The sequence below is a fragment of the Dipodomys spectabilis genome, unplaced genomic scaffold, assembly GCF_019054845.1.
Source record: "Dipodomys spectabilis isolate Male_0828 unplaced genomic scaffold, ASM1905484v1 ptg000140l, whole genome shotgun sequence".
NCBI classification, from domain to species: domain Eukaryota; kingdom Metazoa; phylum Chordata; class Mammalia; order Rodentia; family Heteromyidae; genus Dipodomys; species Dipodomys spectabilis.
This window is the reverse complement of record NW_024870817.1, coordinates 10,386,569-10,402,752: the sequence shown is the minus strand read 5'-3', so window position 1 is coordinate 10,402,752 and position 16,184 is coordinate 10,386,569. Positions and strand designations below refer to the sequence as shown.

Genomic DNA, 16,184 nt, shown 5'->3' with positions numbered 1-16,184 from the left:
ACAACGCATCTTGATCAGTGTCACCCCTTCAATATTCTCACCCCACTTCGATCTACCCATTCCCTTAGTTTTCTTAGTTTTGTGGTATATACAATGAATTGTTGCTTGTATTCTCCCCTTTCCACCCTTCATTCATCTTCCCCTCTGTCATGGGCCCACTTCTCATCTTGGGTGTACTCATTTCCTGGTGCTGATTTTGTTGAGTTTTGATCTAATCTTCCTACAAAATTACACTACTTGAGCTCTCATAAGTCAATTATACTTCAGTTAAATTCATTTGTAACTACTTGTCTACCACCCAGTATGCTTACTTACAGATTCATAGGTACACTCTAGCTACCACAAATGAGGGAAACCATACAACCTTTGTTACTCTGAGTCTGTCTGAGGGTTTAAATTTTTAGGGTCTAATTTTCTGAGCTCTAAATATATTCTGGATATTAGGCTCTTGTCTGATGTATAGCCGGTAAAAGTCTCCCATTCTGTGAGCTTTCTAGTTAGCTTGTTAGCTATGTCCTTTGCCATGCAGAAACTTTTAAATTTGATGTAATCCCATTTATCAAGTCTTTGATTTATTGTGTTTCTGGATTTTTACTTAGAATGTTTTGACCTGTGCTCAGGAGCCCTAGTGATTTCCCTATCCCTTCCTATAAACGTTTCATGATTTCTGGTCTTACATTGAGGTCTTTGATCCATTTTGAATTGATGCTGGTGCAAGGTGGTGTATTAGCATCTAATTTCAGTTTTTTGCACCAGCACCAGTTTTGCCATTTGTTGAAGAGGTTGTCTTTCTTCCAGCCTATGTTTTTGGCTCCCTTATCAAATATTGAATGGCTATAGGTCTGTGGGTTCATTTTTATATCTTCTATTCTGTACCACTAGTCCTCAGTACTATTTTTGTGCCAATTCCAAGCTGTTTGCATTACTATGACTCTGTAATAGAGCTTAAAGTTTTGTATTATAATTCCCTCAACATTGTGCTGCCTGCTAACGACTGCTCTTGCTATATGGGGTCTTTTGTTATTCATGCAAATTTTTGAATTGTTTTCTTTATCTTAATCAAGAAGATGTTGAGATTTGGATTGGGATTCCATTGAATTTGTGAACTGCTTTGGGAAGTATTGCCATTTTCACAATGTTAGTTCTTCCAATCCAGGAGCATGGAAAGTCTTTACATTTTGTTAAATCTTTTCCAATTTCCTATTTCAAATTTTAAAGAGAATCAACAAAACCAAAAGTTGGTTCTTTAATAAAATTGACAGGTCCCTAGAAAACTTGACTAAAAAGTCATTGAAATAAATAAAATCAGAAATGAAGAGGGAAACATCAATAGAGTCAAGTAAAATTCAGTATATGGGAATACCTTACAAGCCTTTATGGAAATAAACTGGAGAATCTGGTAGAAATGAATACATTCCCAGACAATTGATTATGCCCAAACTGAGCCAGGACAACATAAACCAACTAAACACATCCACCACAAGTAATGAAATTGAATTGGTAATAAAAGACTTATGTTCCAGAAAAGGCCCAGGACCTGATGCCTTCACAGTTGAATTCTATAAGATTTTTTAAAGAACTAACACCAATAATCCTCAAACTCTTCAATGAAATAGAAAAGGATGGATCAGTTCCAAACTCATTCTATGAAACTAATATTACACTCATCCCAAAGCCAGCTAAGGACACATCAAGAAAAGAGAATTTTAGACCAATTTCCTTAATGAATATAGATGCAAAACTTCTCAACAAAATACTGGCAACTGAATCAAACTGAATCCAACAACTAATAAAGGAAATCACACACTATGATCAAACGGGATTTAGCCCAAGGATGAAAAGCTGGTTCAACATACATAAATCAATAAATGTAATACAACATATAAACAGAAGCAAGCACATTTCCTCTAAAATCAGGAAGGAGATAAGTAAGGGTATGCACTTTCTCCACTCCTTTTTAATATAGTGTTGGAATTTCTAGTAAGAGCCATAGGCAAGAGAAAGACATAAAGAGGACCCAAAGATGGAAAAAAAAAGAAGTAAAACTATCCCTTTTGGCAGATGACAAGATCCTGTACCTAAAGGACCCTAAAGTTTCCTCTCCCATCCTACTAGAGATAATCCAAAACTTCAGCAAAGTAGCAGGGTATGAACTCAAACCACGAATATCAGTAGCTTTTCCGTATGCCAACAATGATTGAGATTGAAATCAGAAAGCAAGCCCATTTGCAATTGCCCCCCCCCCAAAATAAATACTTAGGAATTAACAAAAAATCTGAAAGACCTCTATGGTGAACACTTTAAGAATTCGAATATGCAGTGTTTTTTCTAGATCTAGCATCAAAACTTCTTAAAGAAGGATGTTTCCAAATAAACCAAGGGTTGACAAATATACAGAATAATGATCATTGTTTTCAATGAATCAATCACTAATAGTGTGACCTAGAAAGTGAATTTACCTATAATATAAAAATGTAAACCATTTCCATTGAACTATATCAATCTGTGTGATGAATAGCACTTAGAAATCCTCAAAGCCTTCCATTTGTATTAGAATAACATTATTCAAGAAATTTGAAAATCTTATGAAAAATTTTCATGCAAAGCTTTGGTTTTGGATTAAGTCTTCCAGACTCATATACATCACAAAATTAGAGCATCATTTCACATAGATTACTATTTTATCACTTGAAAGCTTTATGTTTCATGTTTTAAATAAAAACAGAAGTTTTTTATTTGCTGTAGTTTAAGAAGTTCAACCAGAGAATTTGAACCTATCAAACCTTCCACTCCAAAAGAATAGAATATACAAAATATCTAGAGTGTTCTGCCAGAAAGGAAAGGAACAGTGTTATAAAACAGAAAAGGAAGAATGATGAAAGAGACAACATATAGATGTACTGTTCCCATAAACTAACATGTTGAATTGTAACTCCTTTATACAAGTAATTAATGATAACTACGAAAAAAGATTTCAGAAATGTGTATATGTAATGTATATGAAGAAATAGCATATATTTTAAAGTAATGAATATTGATTTACTTCAATTAAATAAAAATATTTCAGAAAAATGTAAAAGGATTTATACTATCTATAATCTACTATCTACTATCTACAATACTATCTCTTATCACATGAACAAAAAAGAGTGGAAGCAAGTACTCTTAGTTTTTTCTTAACATTGAAGATTATTACTTTAAAGAGCTCTTACACAGAGATGTAAGATACTGATAGGTATTTTACATAACCAATATAAGCACAATAGAACCTTTTAAGTATAAAATTATCACAGTTAACCTAAAAATTAAAGTTTTCTTCTGAATTGCAAACCATCTTAGTGAGAAGTTACATTTTATTTGCAATACACTTAAAAAATGTTACTTACTGGAATTGAGATTTTTTTCAAATTACAATCCTTTTCCAGGAGATCATAAACATATTTTGTGATGATCTAAGAAGGAAAGAAATAAAACATTAAGATGCAATTTCATTCACTTTGCAAGTTTATAAAATTGAAAGTTATTGCTCTGAGTAAGCTTATCTCTATCTTAGACTGCTTTGATAGCACATTAACAGACTTTCCAGAGCTGTGGAGCACCTTTCTACTCAAGGTTAGAGCCATTAAAACACACACACACACACACACACACACACACACACACACACCAACTCAGAAAACTTATGACTTTCTCTGTTGAAAAAGAATACTTTTAAAGTATTTTTCTTCCCCCATTCCAATGTCTCTAGAATCTGTTTCCTTTACAATATCACTACAGATATTATAGCCAATATAATTTTGTGAAGTATGAATCTCAAGACTTATTTGTATTCACTAAATCAAGGAGAAAAATGTCACTGGTATTGCAAGCAAATAATACAGTATTTTCAATCCTAGGTTTATAGAATGCATAATAGTCCTGTTACAGTCTCCTCAAAGATGGCTTTGTCCCAATTCTTGGAACCTGTGAGTGCTATGTTACATGGTAAATAGACCTGCACATATAATTAAGATTAAAAACCTTGAAAAATTTAGCCAGGATTATCATGGTGGGTTCTTTCTAATCTTTTAAATCCTCAAAAGTGGAAAATTACAGAAATAAAATATGTCAGAGAGATAGAATGTAAGATGGACTTAATTAGCTGCTCTTGGTTTTAAAAGTAGAAATAGTCAAAAGCCAACGAAGTTTGGCTTTTGTAATTAGTAGGAAAATGAAACCACAGTCTTAGAACTGCAAGGAACTGAATGCATACAACAACCCAAATAAGCAATAAATGCATTGTCTCCTATAGCCTACAAACTCTGTCTATACCTTGATTTTAGTATAATGAGTCTCAAATTTGACTTCTAGTCTACAGAATTAAAAGACAGTAAGTCTGTGTTGTTTTAAGCAACAACTGGCAAGTGTTACAGCATCAACAAACTAATATATAATTTCTATCCTAATATAAATTATAATTGTAAACAGTAAATTGTAAAAAGTAAACAAGGAATAGGAATATTTAATGGATAATTTTAATGGCCCTTTAAGGAGTGTTTCTCCTCCTTAAAATAGTTTTTTGCAAAATATCTTACAGAATAACTTTAGGAACATAATTAAAATACAAATTTTGTGAAACAAAATGAGAAAGTAATTCTTTATTTAGAAAATTAATATGACAATTGCTTTGATGCTATATTCTGTAATCCACAATAGATCTGTTAGTTTTCTTCACAGAGTCAAAAATTCTTTCTTCTATATACACACAGTCAGTATATTAAACGTATGCTAGTACAACTTTATCTTGGTTAGTTAACAGCAATTTCAAAGTTATGAGACCACATTAAACTAGGTAATAATTGTCTGGTTTATTAATCTACTAATATTCCTATATTGAATACAATAATTTAATTATGTTTATTATATTTCACTGGAAAGTAGTAATACTATAGTACTTGAAACAGTAAACTAAATATATAGACTCAAACATAAAACCATGAAATCACATAATGGCCTTACTCCACTTCAAGAGAAGTGCTTAACTAAATAAGATTAGCTAAAACGTATAATGTTCTAAAATTTTCTATAAAAGCATAACATATGCTTATAGCTAAAGCAACAACAAAAGTAAACTTGAAGTCTACCACTATGCAAGAGATAGAACATAAGAGAAATTTAAAAGGTAAACTACTTTGACTGCTTAAATCTTATATCAATGCGAACTGTAAGATTCTCAATTTTGATTAAAAAGGATGATACCAAATTTGAAAATCCTTACATTGGATATAGAGAGCAAGTATCTGTTCTAAAATTTGTAATATATCAGTTCAAGAAATATAGTAATAGGGCTGGGAAGGTGGCTCAGTGGTAGAGTGCTTGCCTTGCATGCCTGGGCCCTGGGTTCAATTCCTCAGCACCACATAAGCAAAAAGAAAAAAGCCAGAAGTAGCGCTGAAGCTCAAGTGGTAAAGAGCTAGCCTTGAGCTGAAGAGCTGAGGGACAGCGCCCAGGCCCAGAGTTCAGGTCCCACAACCAGACCCCCCCCAAAAAAAAATAAATAAAAGAAATATAGTGATAAATCCAGCAGGAGTTGGAGAAACATTATCTAATTTGCCTGATCTGTTTTGTTCTCTAATTCCTGACTACAAAAGAAAAATAACTATAGATTGAATCATGTCTCTCTAAGGCAGTGTTTTTCCTCTGCCCTAATCATTGTCCCAGAAATATATCTCATGGCAACTTTTCCAGTTAACTTTCTCTGCTATACCCAACCTTCTGGGGTAGGGTAAAGTGTCCATCTCAGTACTCCTCTGGACAAGATTGAATTTTATCATTGAACACACTATTTCAATGTCAATTACCTTTTTGCTACACAATTAGTCTCAGAAGATGGTGATTTCAGTATCCTAACCTTTTTCTTATTATTTAAAGGAGACTGTCTGGCAAATTTAACATGGTACAAGAATTCTCCCCATCCACTCAGTCTACATCTTTTTAGGAAGTTAAGTGTCTTCAATTTTTAAAAATCTTCCTAATTGCTGAATCAAGCTTAGGAAAAGAAGGTATCAAGAATTCATTGTCTTCCAGATTGCATAGGGTTGCAATCTGCATTTGGAAAAAAATTTTAAATATGAAAAAAGTGTTTTTGTCAGAATGTTATCTGTGCTCAACAATTCTTGAGAAACTGCTCAAAGATGGAAAACAAAAGGCTTAGACAACCAACTATTCTCAAACATTTATCTTTGTTCTAGTAAGAAACACAGGAATTTCATTTCCAATTTAATGTTCAAAGAGCCTGAAAGTAGTTACTCCAGACCTCACAAAAAGTAAAGCGCTTAACAAACTAAAAGTTAACACTTTCTAGAGATCCATAGGAGATTTAAGAACATTATCAGGCAAACTTCCCTGGAACCTGGAGAAAAAAGCAATTCCATACAGAGAATCAGTTCACTGGGAGCAAAATCCCAGGAAAGGACACTCTCAGTCATGATACTACTGGGTAGGATCACTTTAAATCGATGGATTCATCAGTTTAAATAATCAGTGTGGATAATTTTAAGGTTTAAAAGATATTGACCTCATAATTGGTGTGGCAAACTTTGTGAGGGTTGTTTCTAGAAGGGTCTCACTGTAAAAAAATATAGATAGGGGCTGGGAAGGTGGCTCAGTGGTAGAGCTTTACATGCACGAAGCCCTGGATTCCTCAGCACCACATAAGCAAAAAAGAAAAAAGACGGAGGTGGCGTTATGACTCATGTGGTAGAGCGCTAGCCTTCTGAAGAGCTAAGGGAAAACACCCAGGCCCAGAGTTCAGGCCCCATGACTGGACCCCCCCCCCAAAAAAAAAAAAGATAGGGGCTGGGAAGGTGGCTCAGTGGTAGAGGGCTTGCCTCACATGCACGAGGCCTGGGTTCAATTCCTCAGTACCACATAAACAGAAAAGGCCAGAAGTGGTGCTGTGGCTCAAGTGGTAGAGCACTAGCCTTGAACTGAAATGCTCAGGGACAGCACTCAGGCCCAGAGTTCACAACCCAGGACTGGGAAAACAAAAAACAAAAAACAACAACAAAAAGGACAGAAATAACAATTTGAAATAATCCTGTTCTTTGTTTCCATCAGTAACATATTACTGCTTTATATATGCCAATATGGACAGAAGTAAAATGCTAAATTCAAGCTCACTGAAAGAGAGACAACAGAGAAGATAAACATGGGAATATGAGAAGAAATTTGAAAACTGAATGTAAGAAGAAATTTTGGCTGCACACAACCCAACTAAAGCAAATAGTAACACTACTTAACTACTGGTTACATACACATAAAATTTCATACAACAGACCCATCTATTTGATATCCCATCAAATGTTCAACAAAAAATTACCAGGCATGCTAAAAGGAAAAACAAACAAACAAGACAACAACACATAAAAACATCAAATCTACATCAAGTATCAGAGCCAAATACAAATGTGGAACAGATATTGGAATTATCAATCTGAGAGTTTTTAACAACTACAATTAATATGCTAATTGATAAATTAGAAAAATGGACAATATATTAAATAACACGGGCAATGTAAGTAGAAACATGGAAACTAATCAATAAACAAAACAGCCACTGTAATAGACGTAAGGAATGACTGTGATGGGCTCACTAGAAGACAGGTCAGGGCCAAGGCAAGCATCATGGAGCTTGAAGATAAGTCAATACAGATGTCTAAAATTTTAATAAAAAACAAGAGTAAGAGGACATTTTCAGAGAATCATGACACAGTTGCAAAAAAGTAAAAATTTCACATATAATACAAGAACAAAGGAAAAGACTATTATTTGAAGTAATTATTTGAAGTAATGATTTTTCAAAATTACTGAAAGATACAAAAGGATAAATCCAGGAAATATAGAAAATACCAAACAGGATAACTGTAAGCAACTGTATTTATCACATTCTGTAGAAAATCAAAGAAAGGAAAATCATGAAAGAAGTCAGAATTAAGGATGTGGGAAGGAAACCTTTACTACAAATGAATCTGGGTAAGAATTACATTGAAAACCTCTTAGATACTACGCAAGCAAAAGGAAGGTGCAATACAATATACAGTGATGAAAAGGAACCCCAGGCTAAATTATAAGAACAAAAAACTACTCATAAATAACATTATACCTTAAAAAATTATCTGGCAAAGGTGAACGTTTTTTTTCCCCCCCAGTACTGGGGCTGGAACTCAGGACCTGAGCTCTGGCCCTTGGCTTTTTTGCTTAAAGCTGGGGCTCTACCACTTGAGCCACCACTCCACTTCTGTCTTTTTTTGATAGTTTATTATGAAAAGAGCACACATTTTCTGGCTTTTAAACATGATCTTTAAATCTCAGCCTCCTGGGTAACTAGAATTACAGGCATAAACCATTAGTACCTGGCTGAAAAATAATCTGTTAAGACAAGTTGAGAAAAAAAAAATTGCCAGTAAACCTTGCAAGAAATGTCAAATTACTTCAGAGGAAAGGAAAATGATGTATGTCAGATGTTGGGCTACATACCAAGGATAGAAGGATATTAAAGTAGAAATATGGTAAGGTAAGATAAAGTCTTTTATTTCTTGTATTTTAACTAATCTAACAGGTAATCATCCCTTCAGAATAATAATAAAACAAAGTATTTGAAGTGAAAGGAATGAAAAAATGCTATCAATGAAAAGAAGCAGGAAGTGAGATAATGATCTATTATCAGAGTACTTGTTCTACCCATGAGAAGGTCTATTTGTTAGCAGAAAAAACATGGGAAGCTAACATTTACTACAATTTATCATTTTTGTGGATTTCTTAAAATTCCAATGAAGTAGTAATATAGATAAAAGTAAATGACATAAAACTGTAACCCCTTTGTACATACCTTTATAATAACAATAAAATGCATAAAGAAAGTAAAAAGTAAATGAATCCATAAGAAGGGTATAGAGAAATGATTTTGAAATCATATATTCATGAAATAAAGATGTTGGTTACCAATAGAGTAGTATACACTAAAATAAAGTCTAAACTATTTTTCTAGTAAGAGTGACCAAAGAAATAAGAGTACACATAGGAATAAGAAAAATAAAATTTTATCACTTGGTACAGTACCTCCCAGAAGGGGTTCATATTCATCATGCTATAAATTTACTCCAGACATTTAGTTACCAGTTACTGTGTAATTATCATTATCTCATTTATTTCATCATCACTTCTGGACTTTAATTAAGCAATAATCCAGCACTGATATTCTTTACTCTAGTAAAAGTGCTGTGATTATTTTAGTAGATTGTAACTTAAGTGACTGGAATAAAGTATATAGTATGACGCCTCTAAAACAATGCTTGGGACCTTTTTCAGACTGAATTTGAAAATAAAAATTGTAAATATATAATAAAAGCAATGATAGATATATAAGAAGAGAATAGAGATAAATATTTTAATTAAAATATTTAAAGTTTATTACTTGATAGTTAAGCTTTCTTTAATTTTTACACTGAAGTCATTAGTAAATCTGGCCTCATTAACAGCAATAACAATTTTTATTTCACAAGTTTATTAACTATGTAAGATAAAACATTTTATTGAGTGCATTAGAAAATTAAGAACTTCAGCCCAAGATATCAATATAAACATCAATATTAATATAAACTAAGTTATATCCACCCCTAAATGCTACAACAATCCTGAGTTTGGGTGTAAGAGTGAATGAACAATTAAAAATAAAACTCAAGTTTACGAACTTCTTTGATCCTTAAAATCAAGGAAAATCTTAGAAATCAAACTGACTTAATCAGAACAGTAAAAACATTTTAAGAAATTCAAACACTAAAAAAAATTTTAAATGAAATATTTAATTTTTTATTATTTTATTTATTTACTTTTTTGGCCATCATGGCTTGAACTCTGGCCTGGGCACTGTCCCTCAGCTTTTCAGCTCAAGGCTAGCACTCTACCACTTGAGCCACAGCACCACTTTCAATTTTCTAGTGGTTCATTGGAGATAAGTCTCAAGGACTTTCCTGCCCAGGCTGGCTTTGAACCGTGATCCTCTCTCAGCCTCCTGAGTAGCTAGGATTCAGGTGTGACCCACCAGCCCCTGGCATATTTAAATAATTTTAAAGAAAAAATATTTTTAAAGCCTTAGGATAATCAATTATTATCTAGCAGAAATCTAGTTCTAATTAATGGAAAGGAATTAAATTATTGGCAATTAGTACATTTAGTCTTAGACCAGTGCTTAAAATAACTATGTACCTAATTTTACATTATATACTTAAACATTTGAAAACAGTTTAAAAATTATATTTATTGTTATTGTAAAGGTGATGTGCAGAGTGGTTACAGTCATATAAGAAGATAAAGAGTACATTTCTCTTTGAAAAATGCCACCCCTTCCCCCCAATCTCTCCTGGGTTTTCCCTCTATCCTCACCCACATATTATATAGTTCTTTTTCCACAGTGTCTAGTGAATATCACTGCCGCAGTTGTTCAGCCTTTGTCCCACAATTTCAGCCTTCGTGCTCCCCCTTACCCTCCCAAAGACAGATAAGTGAAAGTAGTAATGATACTTTGGAGAAAGACTTGCTTTTAAATCATCTTTACTGAGATTGCATATACTCTGCACTACTTAGTTTCACTTTGTTTATTGATAAAAATCCCATACCATTAAAGAAAATGTTCTTACTGATTTTCTCCCTAAAGATACAACATGACATTGGCAAAAATTTGGGCTATGAGCAAGCAATAAGTTGACAAAGAACATGTTTATCATAAGCCAGGCTTAATTGTGGTGCACATCCATAATCCCTGCAACTCAAGGAGTAGACACAGGAAGATCTCAAGTTCGAGGCCAGCAGGGGCAAATAAAATAAATAAATCTCAAGTAAATAAAACAAATACAACAGGTGCAAGGACATGGTTCAAGTGGTAGAGTAGTCTAGTACTTACCCAGCATTTGAGGCTAGGCTGACCTCAAACTGAGATCCTCCCAATCTCTGCTTCCAGAGTAGCTAGGATTACAAATGTCAATAACTGAAACTGGTCCATTAATTCTTTCTTTTTGGTAAAACTTTCAAATAATTTCCTTTATGTGATGCATTATTGTTACCTATATTTACCCTTAATACTATGGCAATCTAGAACTTCTTGTTTCTAGCTAACTATAATTTAGTACCCATTGATTAACCTTTCTCTATCATTTCCTAACCCTCCTCTTCCCAGGCTCTGATAAAAATCATTTACTTTCAATCTCTATTAAATACACTATTTTAGAGTCTAAATATTTGTACGATCATGCAGTAACTGTCTTTCTGAATCTACATTATTTCATTTTACATATGCTCTGCAGTCTCCTCAATGTTGTTGCAAATGACCGGATCAATTCTTTACATAACTGAATAGTATTCCATGTGTATATTTAGACTGTTTTTGTTATCCATTCATCAACTGCTAAAAACATAAGTTGTTTTCACTTCTTTGATATTGTAAATAGCACTATTAGAAGCATGTAAGCATAGGAGTCTCTATGACATACTCATTTCATTTCCCTTGAATATACAGCCAACAGTAGGAGTGTTGCTTTACACTCACTGGCAGATGCCCTTCCACACAAGTCATGCCTCCATCCCCATAGAACTTTTTAGTTATAAAAAGAAAAATAATAGTAATTTCACACAGGAAGACATCAACCAGTGGTAGAAGAAATCAAAATCACATGCTTCTGAATGGATCAAGAAAATGTGGTATATATACACAATGGAATTCTGTGCTTCTATCAGAAAAAAGGTTATCACCCCATTGTAAGGAAATGGAAAGACTTTAGAAAAATCATATTAAGTGAAGTAAGCCAGACCTAAAGACACATAGGCTCCATGGTTTCCCTTATGTATAATAATTAGTAAATATCTAGGATGGTCCTAGCAGAGGATCACAATAGCTCTATAGTTATGTACATATGATCATATAAAATGGTGCTAATTGAAATGAACTCCCAGATAGGAAAACCGAGGTTTTTCTTTGTTGTTATTGTTGTTGTTTTTAATGTATTGTGCTAAGTTATTTCTTTTTTCTTTCATTTTTTTCCCTCTGGTTTATCCCCTGATGTCATTGTTTTTTATTTTGGTACCCTGTGTCGTGTGTGTGTGTGTGTGTGTATACATATATATACACACACACATACATATATATGTTTATCTGATTTGGAGAAGGGAAGGGGAACAACAAAATGATGAGACAAAGGACAAATTGTGAACTAATGCAACAGTGATAATCACAAGACACTATGTTGGAAATGAACTTTACAACTTGAGGGGGAAAGTGGGAGAAAACCCAAGGAGAGGTAACAATGTTTAACAAGAAATGTACTCATTATACCTTATGTATGTAACTGTAACCCCTCTGTAATCACCTTTACAATAAATTTAAAAAGTCATGCTTCTGATAATATGCTCAAATGTATAGAAGATCACAGCTAAAATACTTATGTCAAAAAATGAACACCTTGAATCTAACAGATGTGTCATGCCATAGCTTATAAAGGTGTATAAGAAACTTACCTAAAAATTAGTTTTTATATTGAAAAATCAAAATGATATAATTTTTTTTTAATGTGAGAGTATATACAGTGTTCCCCCTCACTGGCTCCTATAGACAATCTTAGGCATGATGCCTGGGTCAAGTTACTAGGAGCCAATGTAATAAGTTGTTTAAAAATTTACATTCTCCTCTGACCATACACTAGGCATTCACATCATAGCTAAAGATTTCCTGGTATGTAATTATTTACTGCTATTAAGAAAAAATAATTTGCAGTTAGTCACACTGAATAAGCTCAGCACAATAAGGAAGACTGATAAGAGAATTCTCTACACACCAAAGCAAAAAACTAAGCAGTGCAGCAAATGTATCATATACACATACATGCACGTGCGTGCGTGCGTGCGTGCGTGCGTGCGTGCGTGCGTGCGTGCGTGCGTGTGTGTGTGTGTAGGTCCTGGGGTTTGAACTCAAGGGCTGGATTTTTTGTTCAACTCCAGTGCTTTACTTCTTGAACCACAACTCTACTTATGGCTTTGTCTCACAGACTGTGATCCTCAGGTCTCAGCCTCCTGAGGAGCTAGGATTACAGACCTGAGTCACAAGTACCCAGCTATCAATGTATTTTTTATTATTCTCTTTTTCTTACTAAATGTACTTTGCTAATTTATTGTCCCAAAAGTGATCTCAGTGAACTACCTCTTGGTATAAAAACTGTCACTCTTCTTAAAATAACTATAATGTCCCATTTTAATTATATTAGCATATTTATTAATAATATATATAGCTACAAGAATCATTTATTGAATCCTATTAAAATCAGATAAGCAAAACTACTATTTGGAGGCAGAATATTCTTCCTTCTTCAAGTCCTTTTTATCAACACTCTATAATCCATCTGAACTCTCCTAGGATGAAATGAAATAAGAAACAATTGAAGAAAGGGAAAAGGAGACAAAGGAAGGGAGAAGTAGAGGAGGGAAAAGGAGGAAGGCAAGAAACAAAATTTCTCAATAATTAAGATTTAATATTCAATAATGTCAGTAAGGAGGAAGGCAAGAAACAAAATTTCTCAATAATTAAGATTTAATATTCAATAATGTCAGTTTGGTTAAACCAAAGCGGTCTCCTCTAGCATCTTTACATTAAAGAGAGTATGCTATGAATGGCAATGAATTATCTAATTAGAACTAAAGCACTTTTACCCTGGATGCATATCCTTTTAAGTCAGAACTTCATCTCAAAATTTCACAAAAATTATCCCCAGTTCACTTCTAGTTTCCCCCTTAAAACCTTTTATACTTCATTTTTGGTGGGTACATTTTAAACCTTTAATCTTTTGAAGTAACTGCTTTTTCATCATTTTTTGGAAAAAAAGTTCATTGCTCCAGCTTTTCATTAGTATTCTCTAAGGTACTACTCTATATCCCAAAATGCCCTTCATTTAGATTAGCTTCACAGCTGTTTTTACATTTTGCTTTTAACTTTTCCACAGAAGAGACTATACTCTCTCTCACCCTTTTCTTTACAATAACCAGGTACTTAAATAACTCATCTGAGCCCTGGATTTGTAAATGTATCCAACAAACTACTCCCACTAACATCACAGGCTCCTTAATGTTAAACACTGAAGCCCCTCCACATTTCCAAACATAATCCATCTGTACAGTTTCACAGGTACTCCTCTTCCTATGTGTTCATCACCTCCCCAAAATGACATTATGACTTTCTTGTCTCTCAAGCCAGATCCTCAGTGTCTTCACTCTTTCTTCTTCATACCTTCCTTCCATCTAACACAGTTGTGTAGTATTTGTGGGCACTGGCTGCACACCAAAATTAGAATATACTCTACTCTCTTAGATAAAATAGCATAGAATTTGCATAGGACCCACATATGTCCTTTTATATAGCTTATGTTATCTTCAGATTACTTAACAACATGCAGTGCAACATAAATACTATGTAAATGGTTGTTACATTGTATTGCTTATAAAGTAATGATAAGAAAAACAAGTCTTTACATGTTGGATACAGATGAAATTATTTTCCAAATATGTTTGATCTGTGTTTGGTAAATTTGTGGATGCAGAACCCACAGATACCTAAGACAAAGGGACAATTGTACTGAAATATTTCTGTCTCTCTATTTACATTGTCACCTCTAGTCTTATCAATATCTCTTCCTTTCATTCATTCTGCCTCTGTATATATTTCACTTTATCAAATGTTAGCTATGTCCTTCAGCTACAATCTGAAACTGTAACACTCCTTTTAAAATGTAAGAGGGGAAAGTGATAGGAGGAGTGAAATCCTCTTCTGTGGAGTTAGAAAAAATGAGAAGTGTAGTACCTCTCAATACCCTTAGGAAAAATTACCCAAATCCTAAATTGCACAAAGCCCTATAAGATCTGGCCCCCGCCTGTAGTTTAATACTATACCATACTCCTCACCTTCTATATCGTGGCCACATTCACTTTCTTTTAAATTCTAGCAATTTTTCATTCCATATCCTTTGCAAAAGACATTGTTTGCTCTAAATGTTTTTCTCATTCTTTGCTTATTCAGCTTTAATATCTTCCTTGGTTGACCCACCCCTCACCCTTCCTATCTACTCTTTAAGATATTGCTACAAATCTTATATTCCTCCTAATAGACACTTATATAATAAATAATGTAGTTTTCCATCTGTCTTTGATACAAGGCTTTAAGCTTTTGAAAGCTTAACATCTATTTGTATTGGGTCAAAGGTCTAGGGCCTAGTTCATGTAAAGGGAGTTAGAATTTGGTGAATAAATAGCAATAATTCATGACTTATACTTTATGTGAAATAATTCAGATCTAGAAAGAAAAGTACCACACTTTCTGTTTCACATATGGACTTCAATAAAAAGGCAAATGGAACGTAAAACTAGAGATTGCCAGAGGCTGGGAGCGGGGGGGGGGGGGGGGGGGTGAAGAGGTTGTATAATAGATACTAAAGTACAGATACAAGTGAGGTGTTAATGTTCTACACAACAGTACAGTGACTACAACTCACAGTAATTTATTGTGCAATTTATACATATCAAGAAAAGAGGATCATGACAGTTTCAAATGCAAAATAATGTTAAGAAAAAAATGGTAATTATCATTACTTGATCAGTACATATTAGATACACATAAGAAAATATCCTATAGCCCATAAAAATATACTAAATGTTAATTTTTTTACTGTTTAAGGAGATGAAAATGGTAAGTACCCTGGTCTGATCATTGCACAGCCATAGACATGTACTGAATTATCATACTATGCCCCATAAATGTGTGTGGTTAAAATAAAATTAAATGTAAAACTAATAAAAGGAATCCTCGTTTACCGTTTGATCCATAGCCTATAGGTCCTTTCCATAGTATTCTTTGCCCTAGCCCCAGAAGCAAAAATATCTAATTACTTATTTTTTCTGTAACATATACTAAAAATGATAAGTGATTTTTTTTATCACTATACAGATTTATATGATCATAGTCTTAATGGGGTTTACTCTTTTATAACCACTGCCATTGAGGAAGGTAAGACATCATTTTCCTCCAATCTACCTATATTATAAACAACAAAAATATTAGTACATGGGCTAGGGCACAGCTCAAGTATTACAGTGCCTTCCTAGGGCAATAAGGG

At 33.6% G+C, this 16,184-nt stretch overlaps 1 protein-coding gene across 7 annotated transcripts in view; it reads right to left on the bottom strand.

Moving 5' to 3' along the window:
• Positions 1–16,184, bottom strand: part of Fam172a (family with sequence similarity 172 member A) — a 380,050-nt gene that overhangs the window by 287,319 nt on the left and 76,547 nt on the right. For all 7 annotated transcript variants that reach the window (XM_042691028.1, XM_042691029.1, XM_042691031.1 and 4 more), the window contains one exon: positions 3,387–3,452. In XM_042691028.1, the coding sequence (XP_042546962.1) occupies positions 3,387–3,452 (66 nt within the window). The remainder of the gene's footprint in view (positions 1–3,386; positions 3,453–16,184) is intronic.